The 15,111-nt window shown below is 32.4% G+C and overlaps 1 protein-coding gene across 1 annotated transcript in view; it reads right to left on the reverse strand.

Moving 5' to 3' along the window:
* Positions 1–10,754: 10,754 nt before the first annotated feature.
* The window catches only part of LOC110094860 (U-box domain-containing protein 44), a 51,204-nt gene continuing 46,847 nt past the window's right edge, over positions 10,755–15,111 (reverse strand). Inside the window, exon 4 of the mRNA XM_020820193.2 lies at positions 10,755–12,558. Within this exon, the coding sequence (XP_020675852.1) occupies positions 11,084–12,558 (1,475 nt within the window). The 3' untranslated portion in view covers positions 10,755–11,083. The remainder of the gene's footprint in view (positions 12,559–15,111) is intronic.

The following is a 15,111-nucleotide window of genomic DNA, read 5'->3' on the forward strand; positions in this document are numbered from 1 at the left end:
TTAGGATTTAAATGTGATTTAAGTTTAAAATTGATTTTAGATTGATTATTTATTCATTTTAAGGTTAATTGGAATCAATTTGAAATTTTAAAGAATTTTAGTTCAATTATTATGGTTTGTTTAGTTAAAGTTTAGTTAGGGTGATTAAGGGTTAGATTAGGTTTAATAATTTTTAAGTTTGATCTTGATTTTGAATGATTGTAAGTTTGTTTTATAGTTGATTAGAGTTGATTGAGATCGATTTAGATTTTAGGAATTTTATTTGCCTTATTTGAATTTATTGAACATTAAGACCCTTAATGAAGAGTCACCTATATCTACTAGTTATTATAAAATTGATTAATGTCAAATCGATGTGTATTAGATCAAGGGGTTATGACACTAGTTTTCTAAGTTGATGTTTCATCCCAAAAGGGATGTGTGAAGTTCACCTAGATTGATCTAAGTTAACTAAGACATAATCTTAATTGTTGTCCTTAATGTCACTAGGTTACAGGTTTACAATCAAAGTATACTAACCCTTTGAACACTAGTTATAAGCACAACAAAACATAACAATGATGAACAATAAAAGTGCCCTAATGCTCTATGGAATGAATATAGTGAATTATTATAGTTATAGGTCATTTAATGACCTATAAACTCAAACAATTTACTACAGAGGAACATATATATCAAATTAGAATGAGGTGACTTTGGGATATATACAATTTATGTGTACTCATTATTATATCTTATGTGTTTCATGGTGGTATGTTTTATGCATTTTATTTCATTATTGTGTGTGATATTCATGTTTGTGTGATTCACATTCATTGTGTGCATAAAACGAAAGGCATGATCATTAGAAAATGAAAGAATTATGTCACATAATAATGTGTAAATCACTTCGTATTATATGATACACATAGACTAGCAAAATTCTTATAGTCCAAATTACAAATTTGAGTAGAATATGATGAATATGCATTACAAATCATAATTTAAAAAGCCTTTCAAATAGTACCATACATATTAAATTAGATATTTACTTATGTTAATTGTATTATGAACTATCCTAATACATATAATTATTATAAATAGTTTAGGACGAACATCTCATCATATTGGACAATTTGACTAGGTCAAAAGATTCAGCCACCTATATGATAGGATAATTTAAAACTAAAGATTACATCGTATGATGATGATCGGACAATACGATTTGACTATCCTTCAAACAAAAATCGATTGGATGATTTTTCTTATTTTGATCATATTGTATAAGCCACCATCATATTGTATGATCGGTCCTAGCCTATAAGAAGGGAGACCATTTTCATTTCAACTCACTTCAAGTTTTTTTACTTTGAATCATACACTCGCTCTAATACTCTAACTTCAACTAATAGAGGCCAAATGGTTACTAGCAACAACCCTAAAGTGATGCAAGATTTGTATGTGAGGAAGACACGGAAGCCTATAGACTATATCAAGAGGCTTCTATAACTAATTCATGTGTTGCGCTAAGAACATCTAAGATTTCAAGTACTTAATTTATTTGATGCCCCCACCCATCAATTTATCATTTCCATTGCCTTCTTCTTTCATATATAACTTCTTCTAAAACTTTTTTCCAACCTAATAATCACTAGCCATAGGACTTCTATGCAATCGTGGTATGCGAACACCAAGTTACCATCACTGACTAAGAACTACACAAATACCTTCATATTTCTAATACTAACACAAAACCCCATGACATCTCAATGGACCTGCACTACAATTGGCCTATTATGAATACAACCCTTATGAAGTCACCTATGCCTCAACACCATCCTTTATATGGTTGAGACATAATTTAATGTTGTAAATATAATTATCTGATATATAGAAAACTTGACAACTATTAAGAGTCTTAGGGAATGTTGAATGAATAATCTAGCAATATTACAAATTATAGCATATATTTTAGAAAGTAAATATAATTTCACATTTACTGCATAATCTGAGAACCAACCTTCCTACTTCTCCAATAATTCATCTCACCTAATCTATAGTAAGAGGTGTAGGCAATTCTACTAAGGAGAGCAAGAATAGGAACAAGAAGGTGGAGCACCACAAACTCGACCACCTCCTCCCCTAGCATATCAATACCAATATCTGTAGGGTGTCTTGATAGTCTGCATTGCTTTCCTCGAGCTTAAAGTATATTATCATATTGAGAAGAACAACAAGGAATTGGCAGAGATACAACCACAACACTAGGACGATCGTTAATGGTTTTAAGAACAATTCTCTCTCCTCCATAATTACTTTTAGCCTCCTCCTCCATCACCTAATCAGGGGGTTTTGAAATATTAGTGTTTTTTTTTAATGCTTTCATGATTGTATTTTCTTTTCATGTTAGTTGCTCCACTTTTTAGTGATACCAAAAGGGGGAGAATTTTAATTGCATTAGTTTTTATATTTCTTTTATATTAATGGAAAATGTTCATTGTTTTTTTTATTTTAATTGATTCTCACAAATATAAAAAATTTAATTAAAAATTAACATATTATATTTTTCAAAGTTCCAATTAAGGGCATAAAAATAATTAAATTATTGAATGACTTTTTCACAATAACAAAAAGTATTTTTAGTGGGATATTGTTAAACTCCATGAGCTTGATATACCATAGGATTTAATGATTACAAATAGTATTGATTTTACTAATCACTAATCAAGCTATGTGTGCAGGATACTTATTTTTAATTTAACATTATAGAAAGCACATAGGTGATGGATTCAAGACAAAAACTTGTTGAAGCTAGAAAAAATGAATACGAAGAAAAATCTTCAGAACAAGAAGACCAAGAATATGATAGAGGGTCAACTTATAAATTGTATTTTTTATTTTTCTTGAGTCTTTTTTGTATATTTGGCATAAAGTGGGTTGATTAATCACACATGGATAGGGCATGGAATAAAATTAAATAGAGCTAATTAAAGAATTTAATTTTTAACTTAATAGTACTACTTGATTTACTTTATACTATACATTTTTAATGGAAATTTAATAAATTTTAAAAATTAAATTAGATTAATTAACTAAAAATTATACTTGCAAATTTGCATAACTAATTGTATATTTAAATTTAGGTTGTATTGGACAACCAATTAATTATTTAAATTCAAATCATAAAATTTTGTAAGTTTTAAAAATATGTGAATTCAAAATTTGAACTGTTCATACTAGACAAACCACTTCATACAATACAAAATTTAATATCATGTATTATGAATTACCTATTCTGAAACTTGAAATCAAGGGGATTGATTGGAGTTGATTTTGTACTATACGATCCCAAATGTATATTCTGAATAAATAGAAAGTATGTCTAGATGAGCTATATTTGGATAGGCCGATCGAAAACTTTGAGTCATTATCCTTGTGAAGATCATACTATATGATCCTTATCATACATTCTCGAAAAATAAAGAGCTTGTTTGGATGAGCGTACATTATTTAAAAGGATAATCTGGTTCCAAAAGTTTGTAATTTTGTTCAGATTGTGCTATACGATCTTCCTATAAAATTAACAATGTAATGATTTTTAGGTTTAATTAATAGCTTAATTTAAATTCTTCTTTAGAATCTGTGGATTAGAGGTCTTTGGATGCCTCAAGCTTTTTTGAGCAAGATCAAGAGAGCTAAGAAGTGAAAGAGCTTATAAAGAGGCCCAATCTATTATGAGAGTGAGCAAAGGTGGGAGAGAAAGGATTGATTGTGGGGGATCTTTTGAAAGTGTGTTCATTGCTCAAAGGTTGTTCTTCCTACTCTATATCCTTCTTTTCTTAATATTTTGGAAGAGTGAGGGCTCTTAGGTGTAAGAGCTCTGAAGAGTCTTGGTGAGAAAACTCTTGGTCTAGCGAAAGGTTAGAAGTGAGGTATCTCTGTCATGATGGGTGAAAAGAGTAGGTAATCAAGGGTATTCTCTAGTCCTTATGAAGGAGAAAGGCTTCTTGGCCTTACTGGGAATAGGACTGAATAGTGAAATACTCAAGGAGAGGACTATGAGGAGTGAATGCATGTCTGGTAGATCAAACCACTACAAAAAAGTTTTGAGTTCATTTCTTTAGCTTTACTTTATTTCTAGCATTTTAATTTGCTACCTTGTTCTGTTGAGGTTGCATTTTATTTTGATTTTTTAAAAGAAAAATAAAATAGAATTATTAGTATTATTATCAAAGAATTTTTAAATACTTTTATTGCACTCAAATTAATTTGAAATAAGAATTAAAAAATAAAATTGTGAGTTTCCCAATTAGTTTATTTCAGTTGCAATTTGTTTTTGCGCACTCTGTAAGAAAACTTTTTTAAATAAGTCAATAACCCCCCCCCCCCCCCCCCTCCCAAACCCCCCCCCCCCCCCCTCCCAATTCTCTTTTATATGCTTAGTTACTTACACTATAATGATTTAATTGCCCTAATTACTTACATCTAAGTAGTTACCATGAGTAATCAAGATATTTTTACCAAAATAATGAATAATATTTCAAGTACAATGATTTGAACTCATGCACTACAGTAAAACAAGCTTATATCGGCGGACTAGATCCGTCGGTAGCAAAGAAAATGCGTCGAAAATTGTTACTTTCCGGCGGATTTCCGTCGAAAACCCCTCCGCCGGATTATCGTGAGTCGGAAATCTTTGCCGGCGCACAAATTACGCCGAAAACATGTTTCCGGCACAATTACGGCGAAAAATAGGGAAATCTCGCCGGCAAACATTTTTTGTTTACTGTCATTTATTCCGCCAGCCGTTCCAGCGGATAGTCCGTCATTAAAAAGATGATGCATAACCGTCTGATACGATCCGTCGGAAATGTTATATCGTCGTACCGGCAGAATGGTCGACGGAAATTCAGCCGGAAACCTGGAGCACAGAAAAAAACCTTCCTTCCTTCAAAAACTGATTTCCACAAAAAATTACCTGCATAAAAAACACATATAAACAACATAATTTACATCAACTCAATTTGCATTTATACATCAAATTCTGATTAGGAACATCACCAATTACATTATCAAACATGTCCAAACAACAATTAACTAAACATGTACACAATAAACAGAAACAAAGATGTTCAAATAACACATATTAAACTTGACATAAAACATATAGAAACAGATGTCCACATCAGTAAAATAGATAAATAACATCTACTCTGATTCAGTTTCTTCCTCAGCTGATATTGTACTCCTCCCACTACTCAGTTGCTCCCTCATCTTTCGTATTTCTTCTAACATTTGAGCTTGTTGTTGCTGCATATGCATATGCTGCTACTGCATTTGCATCTGCCAATTAGTTTGTGCTTTCGCCTTACCTGTTCTAGCTCGATTGTAATGGCTGCTATTTGTTGGGTATACAAAGGGTCATGTGTACTAGATGAAAAACTGGAGCCACTAGATGTCTGCCCTTCATATGCATAAGCTTGCGAGCCTAACCCGTATACTCTGCCGTATTGCATGCCTCCTACCGCTTGCTGCCAAGTGCGGTAGTCAGAATATTCTGCTGATCCAGCAGAAGAACCTTCACCTGCTGCAGGCTGACTATCTCGAAGCCGTGTGTACTCCTCCTATGAAAGTTAATAAAAATTTAAGCATTTTATACGTCCGCCGTAAAACTTCCGTCGCACATGTTCCGCCGCTAACATCGTCACCATTTTCGTCGATCATATTTCTGTTGGAAAAATCTGACGGTAATAAGATATTTTCCTGTAGTGATGCTTCTATATTAAAAATCACATAGATCTTCACATAGCGGCCATAAAACATTGTTGACCACTAGTACACCTATTACCAATCAAGATGTTAGTTTACCAAACTATACTCTTTTTAGTGTAACATATACCCACCATTCTATTTTTGGATAACTCATACTTCATAATGTTTTGTATTCTATTTGTCAAATTAAACTATATTAATGGTCAATTTTGTGAATACTTCCTTTTGTATTCCAACTTTCATTAATGAACATTACTTTATTTAAAACCAATGTTAGTAAAGATTATTGGGTTACTATTCAAAGTAATAAATGATGTTGTTCTATTTAAATCACTAACACCTTTAGGTCCCAATATTGAAACAGATGTTTTAGAAAATTTGCTAATAAAAGTTTGAAATCTTTGTCTTTATTTAATAAAATCATACATTTTTATTCTATTAATGATTATTTTAGTTTTCATATTGTTAAACAAACACAAAAATATATATTTTTTAAATTTTATTAAAACGATAATATTTTTTGAATCGACAGATTGACTTCTTCTAGTGGTCATCCGGTCAAACTCCTGACTGATGCTGAAGGCGCCCTGACGGTGTCTCCTCAAAGCTGTCGCACTGCCGTCAAGTCTGTCGTGAGCAGAGTCGACCAGCTCTCGGCATGTTAACATTTAGGGTATGGGTGAAAATTGTGTTCCAATGTTTAATAAGTCTAAATATATTCCTAACATTAGATGATTTTTCATGATGCATATGTGTTTATCTATTGCACAAAAAAAATTAAGGTACATAATTTTCTTATTACTTTCAATATGGTTGAAAGACAATTTACACCTTATTTGAAAAGAAATATTTGACATAACCATTCAAACTCCTGTCACATAAAAGGATATTACATCACATCAAGTGCATTGCTACTCCATAACAAAATAGTGTCTTTGAATACAAATACAATCACATTCTAAATGTATGTTTGCATTGCTTTTTAGTCTAACAATCCAAAATAATTTAGGAAAGGCCAATTATCACATCCACCTACCTAATTAACTAAACCTTAATAATATTTTTTCATGATGTTTATATATTTATTTATTGTGCAAAAAATTTAAGACATAATTTTCTTATAATTTCTTCAGTATGGTTTAGAGAATGTATATCTTGCTTAAAGATAAATGGCGGGCATAACCCCAACTCCTTAAACATAAAAGGATATTACATCAAACCAATTATGTTGCTAATCCATAACAAAATAGAGTTTTTGGACACAAACAATATCACCTTCAAAATATGTTATCATTACTTTTCAAGCAAATATTTCAACATAATTTATGAAAGAGAAATTATCACTTCCACCTACATCATCAACTGCACCCCCACAATAATTTGTAAAGGCAAAACAATATATGAAATGAAGTTCCTTTTTCATAAGAAATATGCATCATGTATATACTTTTTATTTGTTTATATTATTATTATGCAACCTCTCATTATCATAGACCTATTAACTTTTTCACTTAATAAACCTAATATTTATTTCTTTGTTATTCTTATGGAACCACATGATATCATGTCTATGATGTTGACGCCAAGAAAATTGTTAACTTTTGTAATATACTTTTTCATGTGCATATTTTTGTATATCCTACTTTCATTGCCACACAAAAATATACCTTCTTCAAAACCGCCCATTGTTTATGATGATTATTGGACCAATATTAATCCCCATTCATCATAATATTTAGTATCCATGTCACAAATTCAAGATAGAAATATATTTTTTTTTTTTCTCCAGCAGCCACATAATAGATCACCGCTTCATCCTCAACCAGCTCACCAGAATCTCCACCTCCTCTCTTTCTTCTCCCCACACCTCAACATGAAACATCGTTGCAATGCATCTTGCATGCACCAAGCTATCTACAATACTACCATGTCAAAGCATCCTTGTTATATAGGCCCTTTCCCTCATCTCATCATATGTTGGCTAACAATAAATGCTTTTTTTTTTCTCTCAAGTTATTGTTTATTATTAAATTTTATAGGTATATAAAGCTTTTGCTACCTCTATTCGGATTGTAAAAAACACACATGCTTCGCACAAATCATCTAAGATCCTAAATGGAGATATATGAAATGAAAGATTAACTTAATGCTTTCAAACTTAATGGAACTAGGTCTCTTCAACCTCTTCCTTCGAAACAATAAATCCATTAGTTACAAATAAATCCTCCAAATAATGTTTAATCATAATTATCCCATTTTCTTATTGTTTAAAAGGGACAATCCAATTATAAATAAAAAATAAATTAAAGAGATCTAATCTTTAAAATGATAAAAAAAATTAAATAATCAAAATTTTAGATAGAACATTAAGCTGAATGTGGAGTGGAAACAAATTTAATTTTTAGTATAATTAATTTTATTACTTTTTTTATTATTTGCATGAATGAATACTATATTTTAAGGTATTAGCTAGATGTAATCCAATTAGAGTTTCTCTACAAAATCATAAAAATGATAAGGGCCCTCCTAATCTCTAAAGCTATTATCAAAAAGTTAAACAGCTATTGCTCCACATCCCTAAGGCTATTCTCATTGGAAAAAAAAAAAAAATTCACCTTGTGTCCTAGCCTCTTAGGTCAAGACCTATAGGCTAAATCCAAAGGAAGGGGAGCATTAATTATGCTGATAAATATTCTCTTATTTGGAGGGTCTTTAAATGTACTTTCCTATTGGATTAATGTTGGAGAGCCAAATAAATCTATATGAAAAATTTTCTTTTAAGACCTTCCCCATTTTGGAGAAGAAATATTTAAAGGTTGCTTCTACATATAGAACTACGCTCACTTATGTTATCTCTAATTGTAACAATTTGATGCACTTTTAGGACCCTTGATGCAATTGTAAAAATATTATAAGAGAATTTTACTATGACGGATTAGTCTTCCATCCCCTTCCTCCTACCTCTTCGCTTACCTTATATGAAATCTATCTACTACCACGGATACAAACATTACCAATTTATTGATGATATTCTCATTTTGTGGATGGGGCTAATAGTATTGTGTGTGATGAAAGTTTTAATCCTTCATTCAAGGATTTCCTAACTTCATATTATAACAATCTTGGCTCAATGGACTGGCATGCTCTCATTTGACACAAAAGCTATTCTTTAAGATTACCTTTTATTTACTTCATTATGCATGATGGATAGCTTAAAAATGTTGGTTGGCCTTAACTCCTCCAACATTGAGGTTAATATTTGTTGCTACTTTTGCCATAAACATCCAAAAACTAAAATCCACTCGTAGACCTTCACTTTGTCTTACCAAATACTTACTATGGGGCTCTTCCTTTCTTCTTAAGCTTTACATCAATGATTTGCTAGCCTCCTATGATACCATCAAAGAGTGCTATGCCTCTTCCTTTCTTCTTACATTGTATTACTTTTATTAAACAACCTTTCTAGTTCTTTTTTTTCCCCCTTTCATAAAGCCTTGGGCTGAAAAAAAAAAAAAAAGTTTTGACCTTTTATTATCAAGATATTACTAACGTACCCAAGTTGAATACTCATTTCTAGCTGATTTTTTATCTAGTTCTTCTTATATCTATTTTAAAATAAGTATAATATATAAAAAAAATCAAGTCACGATCTATATTATATTATGAAATATTTTATAAACATAGCACTTAGGAAAATTAGTATTTATATATTTAACATCTAAATATCATAACTATTAAAAAAAAATAACTCTCTTGTTAAAATTTCTAAACCTTATCATCAAGCATGCTGGTCCCACCTATTCTTTAATGGGATTTACATATATGCCACATTTTTTTTCATTTTTATATATTTAATATATATACCTTTATAATGAATTATATACCAATTTAATGTCTAATCACACTACAACATATGCATCAAAAGCTTTCTATTATTTTATATAGGGGTTGTGTGAAGAATGCATAGTAAAAGTAATACAATGTAAGATAATTATAGTGCATTTAAAATATTTTTCAGTTTCTTGGATGAGTTCAATACAATGCATGATACTAACTTTTTTGTGTTTGGTTTGAAAGTAAAACTAATTCAGCATAAAACACAATGGTTGTAGTTGCGAGTCAGTCAGCCAGCAACATGCTGACTAGTTGGTGTCGTGGCAAGAATGTAGAAGATGGCTGGCAATGGTGGTGGGTACCAATGTAGTAACAACCAAAAACAATGATGTTCAACAACAAACTACAGGGGACGAAAGGTGGTGGAGATGATGGTGGTGGACGCTAGCAGTGGTGATGGCATTGGTTGTCTGTGGTGGCTCTTACCACACATCCAAAATAATTCAAGAGATACAGCCCCTAAGTCAATATTCATTAGTAAAAATTTTCAAAGCATCATGAGCTAATTTTTGTCCAATTAGAACTTTCGCCTTCAGTATTAATAGTTTACACAGATTATAAAAAGCTAATTCACGGAACTTAATTTGGTCTATTGGTTAGCAGTTTTGGTTAATAATTAAAAAGTTTTGGGTTCGAGTCTTGTATATGTGATGTGCGTGAATTTGTCTTAATTGATTTAAATATCCAAAAAATAAAAATCTAATTCAAATCTTCTGATTGACCTAATTGCCCTGTAACTCGTAAGACCAAATTAAAATATTGAATGGCAAGCATTATTTTCACCGAAGAACACGGGTTTTGAAAATAGGCAAGTTGCCCACTACCAACTGCCACCGCTGCGAACACAGCACATTCTTATTAGCCTCTGCTCTTGCTCAATTAAAGCTTTGATTCATCACCTTCTCATAAAGATGAACTATCAGAAACAATTCCAAAAAATAAAATAAAAAGTCTTCTAAAATCAAATCAAATCAAATTTACATTAAAATATGAAAAATATTACTGTATAAAAGGGGCTCTAATTTCAACATTTAACCTTCACTTCCATTTCATTCAAACAAAAGCATAGAAAATGAACTTTTGGGTAGCTTGGGTTTGGACTCAGCACATGTTCAGACTCCATTGCATAATAACAGAAATGAGAAAACAATTTTTAGAAACATAAAAATGAAATAAACATTCAATAAAAACTCCACTCCTGATCTGATAGGATGATTGAGTTTCAGATGTTGGAATTTGGAAAAAAACACACCGTAGCATAAAACAAGATGGAAACAACAGAAACAGAAAAATGGGTACACCCCAAAATAGTACATGTTCATAAAACAAATTGGCCAAAGAAAGATCAAGATACAGATGCATCTACATTGATGGATAAGAATCAATCACTCAAATGCTTTAAAAGTTTACCAGTAAAATAACGAGAACTAGCTTTTTCTTAAAGAGGCGAGGATCCCGACTTCGAGTAAAGCTCAAGGTCAGCCAAGAGCTTTGCAGCTTTGATTCTCAAATGATCGTTCGTATTCCCACTGCGATAAGCAGATAAGTGTATGAGAGGGATCTTTACATCATCAGTGTAGCTATCTAAAACCTCCCTAACCTTAAACAACATCTCCAGCATCTCAAGCACTTCTTCCTTCAGCGCTGGATTCTCTTCACGCAAAACATCAAGCATTGGCTTTATGGCCTTAAATCGATGCAGACAAATTACGCCTCTAGATCCAATTCCTTCAACTAATGTTTTCAATGCCAGTATTGCCTTTAGTTTTACCGCATCATCACGTTCGTCAAGCAAATTTACCAGCGGCTTAAGAGCATCAGCTTTTAACAAACAGAAACTTGATTCCACAGAACATATACCACCATGAACTTCACAAGTAGGAATTTTCTTCCTAAGGAAACAAAAACATCCTGTGCGATTTGGCTCTTCGGTCAAATTCAGGCTGTTTGAGGACAGGTTACCGATGAGTGCTGCTGCTCTTGCTTTAGCTGTCTTACTTCCAGATATCAGAATGTTCACCAGCAAAGGATAAGCACCTGATTCAACCAACCTTTTCTGCATTTCTATGTCAGCAGGATTCATGAACCCAACGAGCAAATCAAGCACATTTTCCTTTGCTTCCATAGTGCCCCTGTTTAATATGTGCAAAATTAGAGGTATTGCCCCTGATTTAGCTAAGCCTTTGATAAGCTCAATATTGGACTTTTGAAGATTGGTCAACAGTTCTACTGCTAGAAGCTGGAGTTCTGGTTGGCTTTCATCCTCAAGGAAAGGCATTAATGTCTCCAATCTCGTGCCATCCAGGAGGAAGTCTGCAATACGAGAAGATTCGTTCTGAGAGAACTGATGGATAAGTTCAAGTGCTAGTTTCTGAATTTCTTTATCAGAATCCTCGAGCAGGGGAAGAATAATGGAAAGGCCATTTTGGGAGGCAATTGCATTCTCTGCAGCAACTTTTGCTGACTTGCAGAGGCTAAGGAGTGCTCTAAAAGCTGGCTTCCGGATACCAATGGATGTGCTTGGGGTCTCAAAGATGCCTATTAGGTTGGTTATCATCAGCTCTCGCTGAGGGAGTACAATGCCAGTACCATTGAGAAATTCCAAGCCACTGGACGTAAGCTTCTCAAAAATTCCAGAGCATTTTTCTCGGATAATAGGGGAGACTTGTGGCGAGGAAATCTGTTCAAGAATGAGAGAAACTGCTCCTGCTTCTACAGTTAATCTTCTATTCTCAAAAGAAGTGCACAACTTAGCCATAACTGAAAAAGCAAGCTCTCTGGATTTAGCATCTCCTGACGCCAATATTACCAAAGGATTAATCACTCCGTCCTCCCCAAGATGCTTTACATCCTCATCAAGCAATTGCATTTTTTCAAGACCTCTCATCATAGTTTGCTTTGATGACTCTGGACCTACAAGTCAATTTAATTCATGAATCATACCAAAGAGGATTTTGTGTGCCAATCATTAATCAGAGGTAGATACAACAACAACAATAAAAACATTAAGCCTTTATCCCACTACATGGGGTCGGGTATATGAATATTTTTTCTTCATTGTATCAAGTTAAGAGTCAAATTCTCATTTAAATCTAATAAACAAAAATTATTTTTAATATTTTCTAACCATGTCTTTTTAGGTCTACCTCTATCTCTCTGAACATATGTCAAATCTACTACATCTACTCTCTGAGCTGAGTCATCAAAAGGTCATCAAAAGGCCGAAGTTTTATGTGAATAAACCATTTAAGGCGACTATCTCTAATCTTATCTTCCACCAGAGAGCTACTCCAACATTTTCAAGTATATTCTCGTTTCGCATTCTATCTCTAAGAGTAAAGTCACTCATCCACGTGAGCATCCTCATCTCTGCAACACTCAACTTAATTGTATGCTTCTCTTGTAATGGCCAAAATTATATGCCATTGTGCCATAAAGCATTGTAGGTTGCAACACCATCTTATAAAATTTTCCCTTAAGTATGAGTGGTATTTTTCTATCACACAACAGGCCCAATACATTCCTCCACTTCAACCATCCAACTTAAATTCTACTAATAATATCCTCATCTATTTCATCATCACTCTCGATAATAGAACCAAGATATCTAAAACGTGAACTCTTATTAAAAACTTGATCGCCAGAAGTAACAATCACCCTATTAAGTATATTATTATTAAAGTTATACTCAATGTAATCGGTTTTAGATCAACTCAAACAAAAACCTTTAGATTCTAGCATTGACCTCCATAATTCAAGTTTACCTTCAACTCTCTCTCTAGTCTCATGAACAAGAAGAATATTATCAGCAAAGAGTATACACCAGGGTCCATCCTCCTGCAAATGTCTAGTAAGAACATCCATGACTAAAGCAAAATATGTGGTCTTAAACCTGGTCCTTAATGTAATCCAACTGATATATGAAAATACTTGGTCCAACCATCTTGTGTTTGAACACAAGTAACAACTCCTCCATACATATCCTTAATGACTTGAGGATTGAACCCCTTTCTTTTCTCAAACTCCCCATAGCACTTCTCTTGAAATTTTATCATAAGCTTTCTCTAAATCAATAAATATCATATATAGATCCTTCTTATTCTCCCTATACTTCTCCATCAAACCTCTCAATAAATGTATATCTTCCATAGTAGATCTACCCGACATGAATTCAAATTGATTATAAGAAACATTAGTATCACGTCGTAACCTAAGCTTAATAACTCTCTCTAAAGTTTAAATGACATATTAACTTAATTCCTCTATAATTCGCACACTCTTGTGCATCACATTTATTCTTAACAATACGACTCAGCATATTCCTCCACTCATTTAGCATCTTTTTAGTCTTTATAATAATATTAAAAAAATCCATAAGACAAAACATTTCTTCATCTCATAAGCATTTCCAAAGCTCTAATAGAATATCATCTGGTCCAATAATTTTTTCGCACTTTGTTTTCTTTAAAGCATCTCTAACTTGAGCTTCACTAATACATCAAAATAAATAAATAAAAATTGACTGGGTAACAAAAATATTCTACTAGGCTTTCATTACTGATGTCATTTTATTGCATAGCGACATAACAACAATAACAAACTAACTTTAACTTTTTCCTACCTGTTTATGCTCATTGAAAACAATTAAAATATAAGAAGCAAGTTTGATTTTTTAAGGGCCATTGATTTCCTGACAAAGATAGTCAGATACTCCATACTTCTAAAAGCCATATTCATGTCTCATACTCGATAATAAATATTCCACTATATTATTAGATATTACAAGATGTATTCGAATTGAGTTTCAAGCTAAATATATGAACAATGGGTTTATCGAGTCACAAAATATTTTTTTTAAAGATGAACATTCTTTCATTCTAAACACCATCAAGAACTGTCAATATGATCTTTAACAGAAATCCCTATTTATGATGTTACACAAACACAGAAAGAATAAAATTACATTTTCCAAATGTTTATACTAATGAACCATGAATAACAAATCATCATTGTTCTTAGAATATTTCATCATAAAAGTCTTCCATGCCCCAAAACAAAGAAAAATTTGCGAAGGAGTGATAGAATAAATGATGTTGTCCTTTATCATCCAAAGAGAAAAACTGACTTTAAATTTATCCATGCAGCTCACCTTGGTCTGTTGGTTAGGAGCTTTAGTTTCCAACCAAGTAATCTTGAGTTCAAGTCTCGTGTATGTATTATGTGTGTGAGTTTGCCTTAATTGGCCTAAATGTTCCTAAAAACATTTTAAATTTATCCAGGAAATACCAAAAAATAGACCAACAAGTAAAACAAAAAAACTAATAGTTGTTTCCACTCACATGCCCATGATAAAGGCAATGAGCTTGTTTATGAACTAGAAATAAAACTTGATCTTAAATCGAAACTACCGGGAGGACAACTTCCACTTTCAAAGGCGAGAGGGGGAGGAAAGCTATTTCAGTTTCC

Source organism: Dendrobium catenatum, unplaced genomic scaffold (assembly GCF_001605985.2).
Source record: "Dendrobium catenatum unplaced genomic scaffold, ASM160598v2 fragScaff_scaffold_1305, whole genome shotgun sequence".
Taxonomy (NCBI): Eukaryota; Viridiplantae; Streptophyta; class Magnoliopsida; order Asparagales; family Orchidaceae; genus Dendrobium; species Dendrobium catenatum.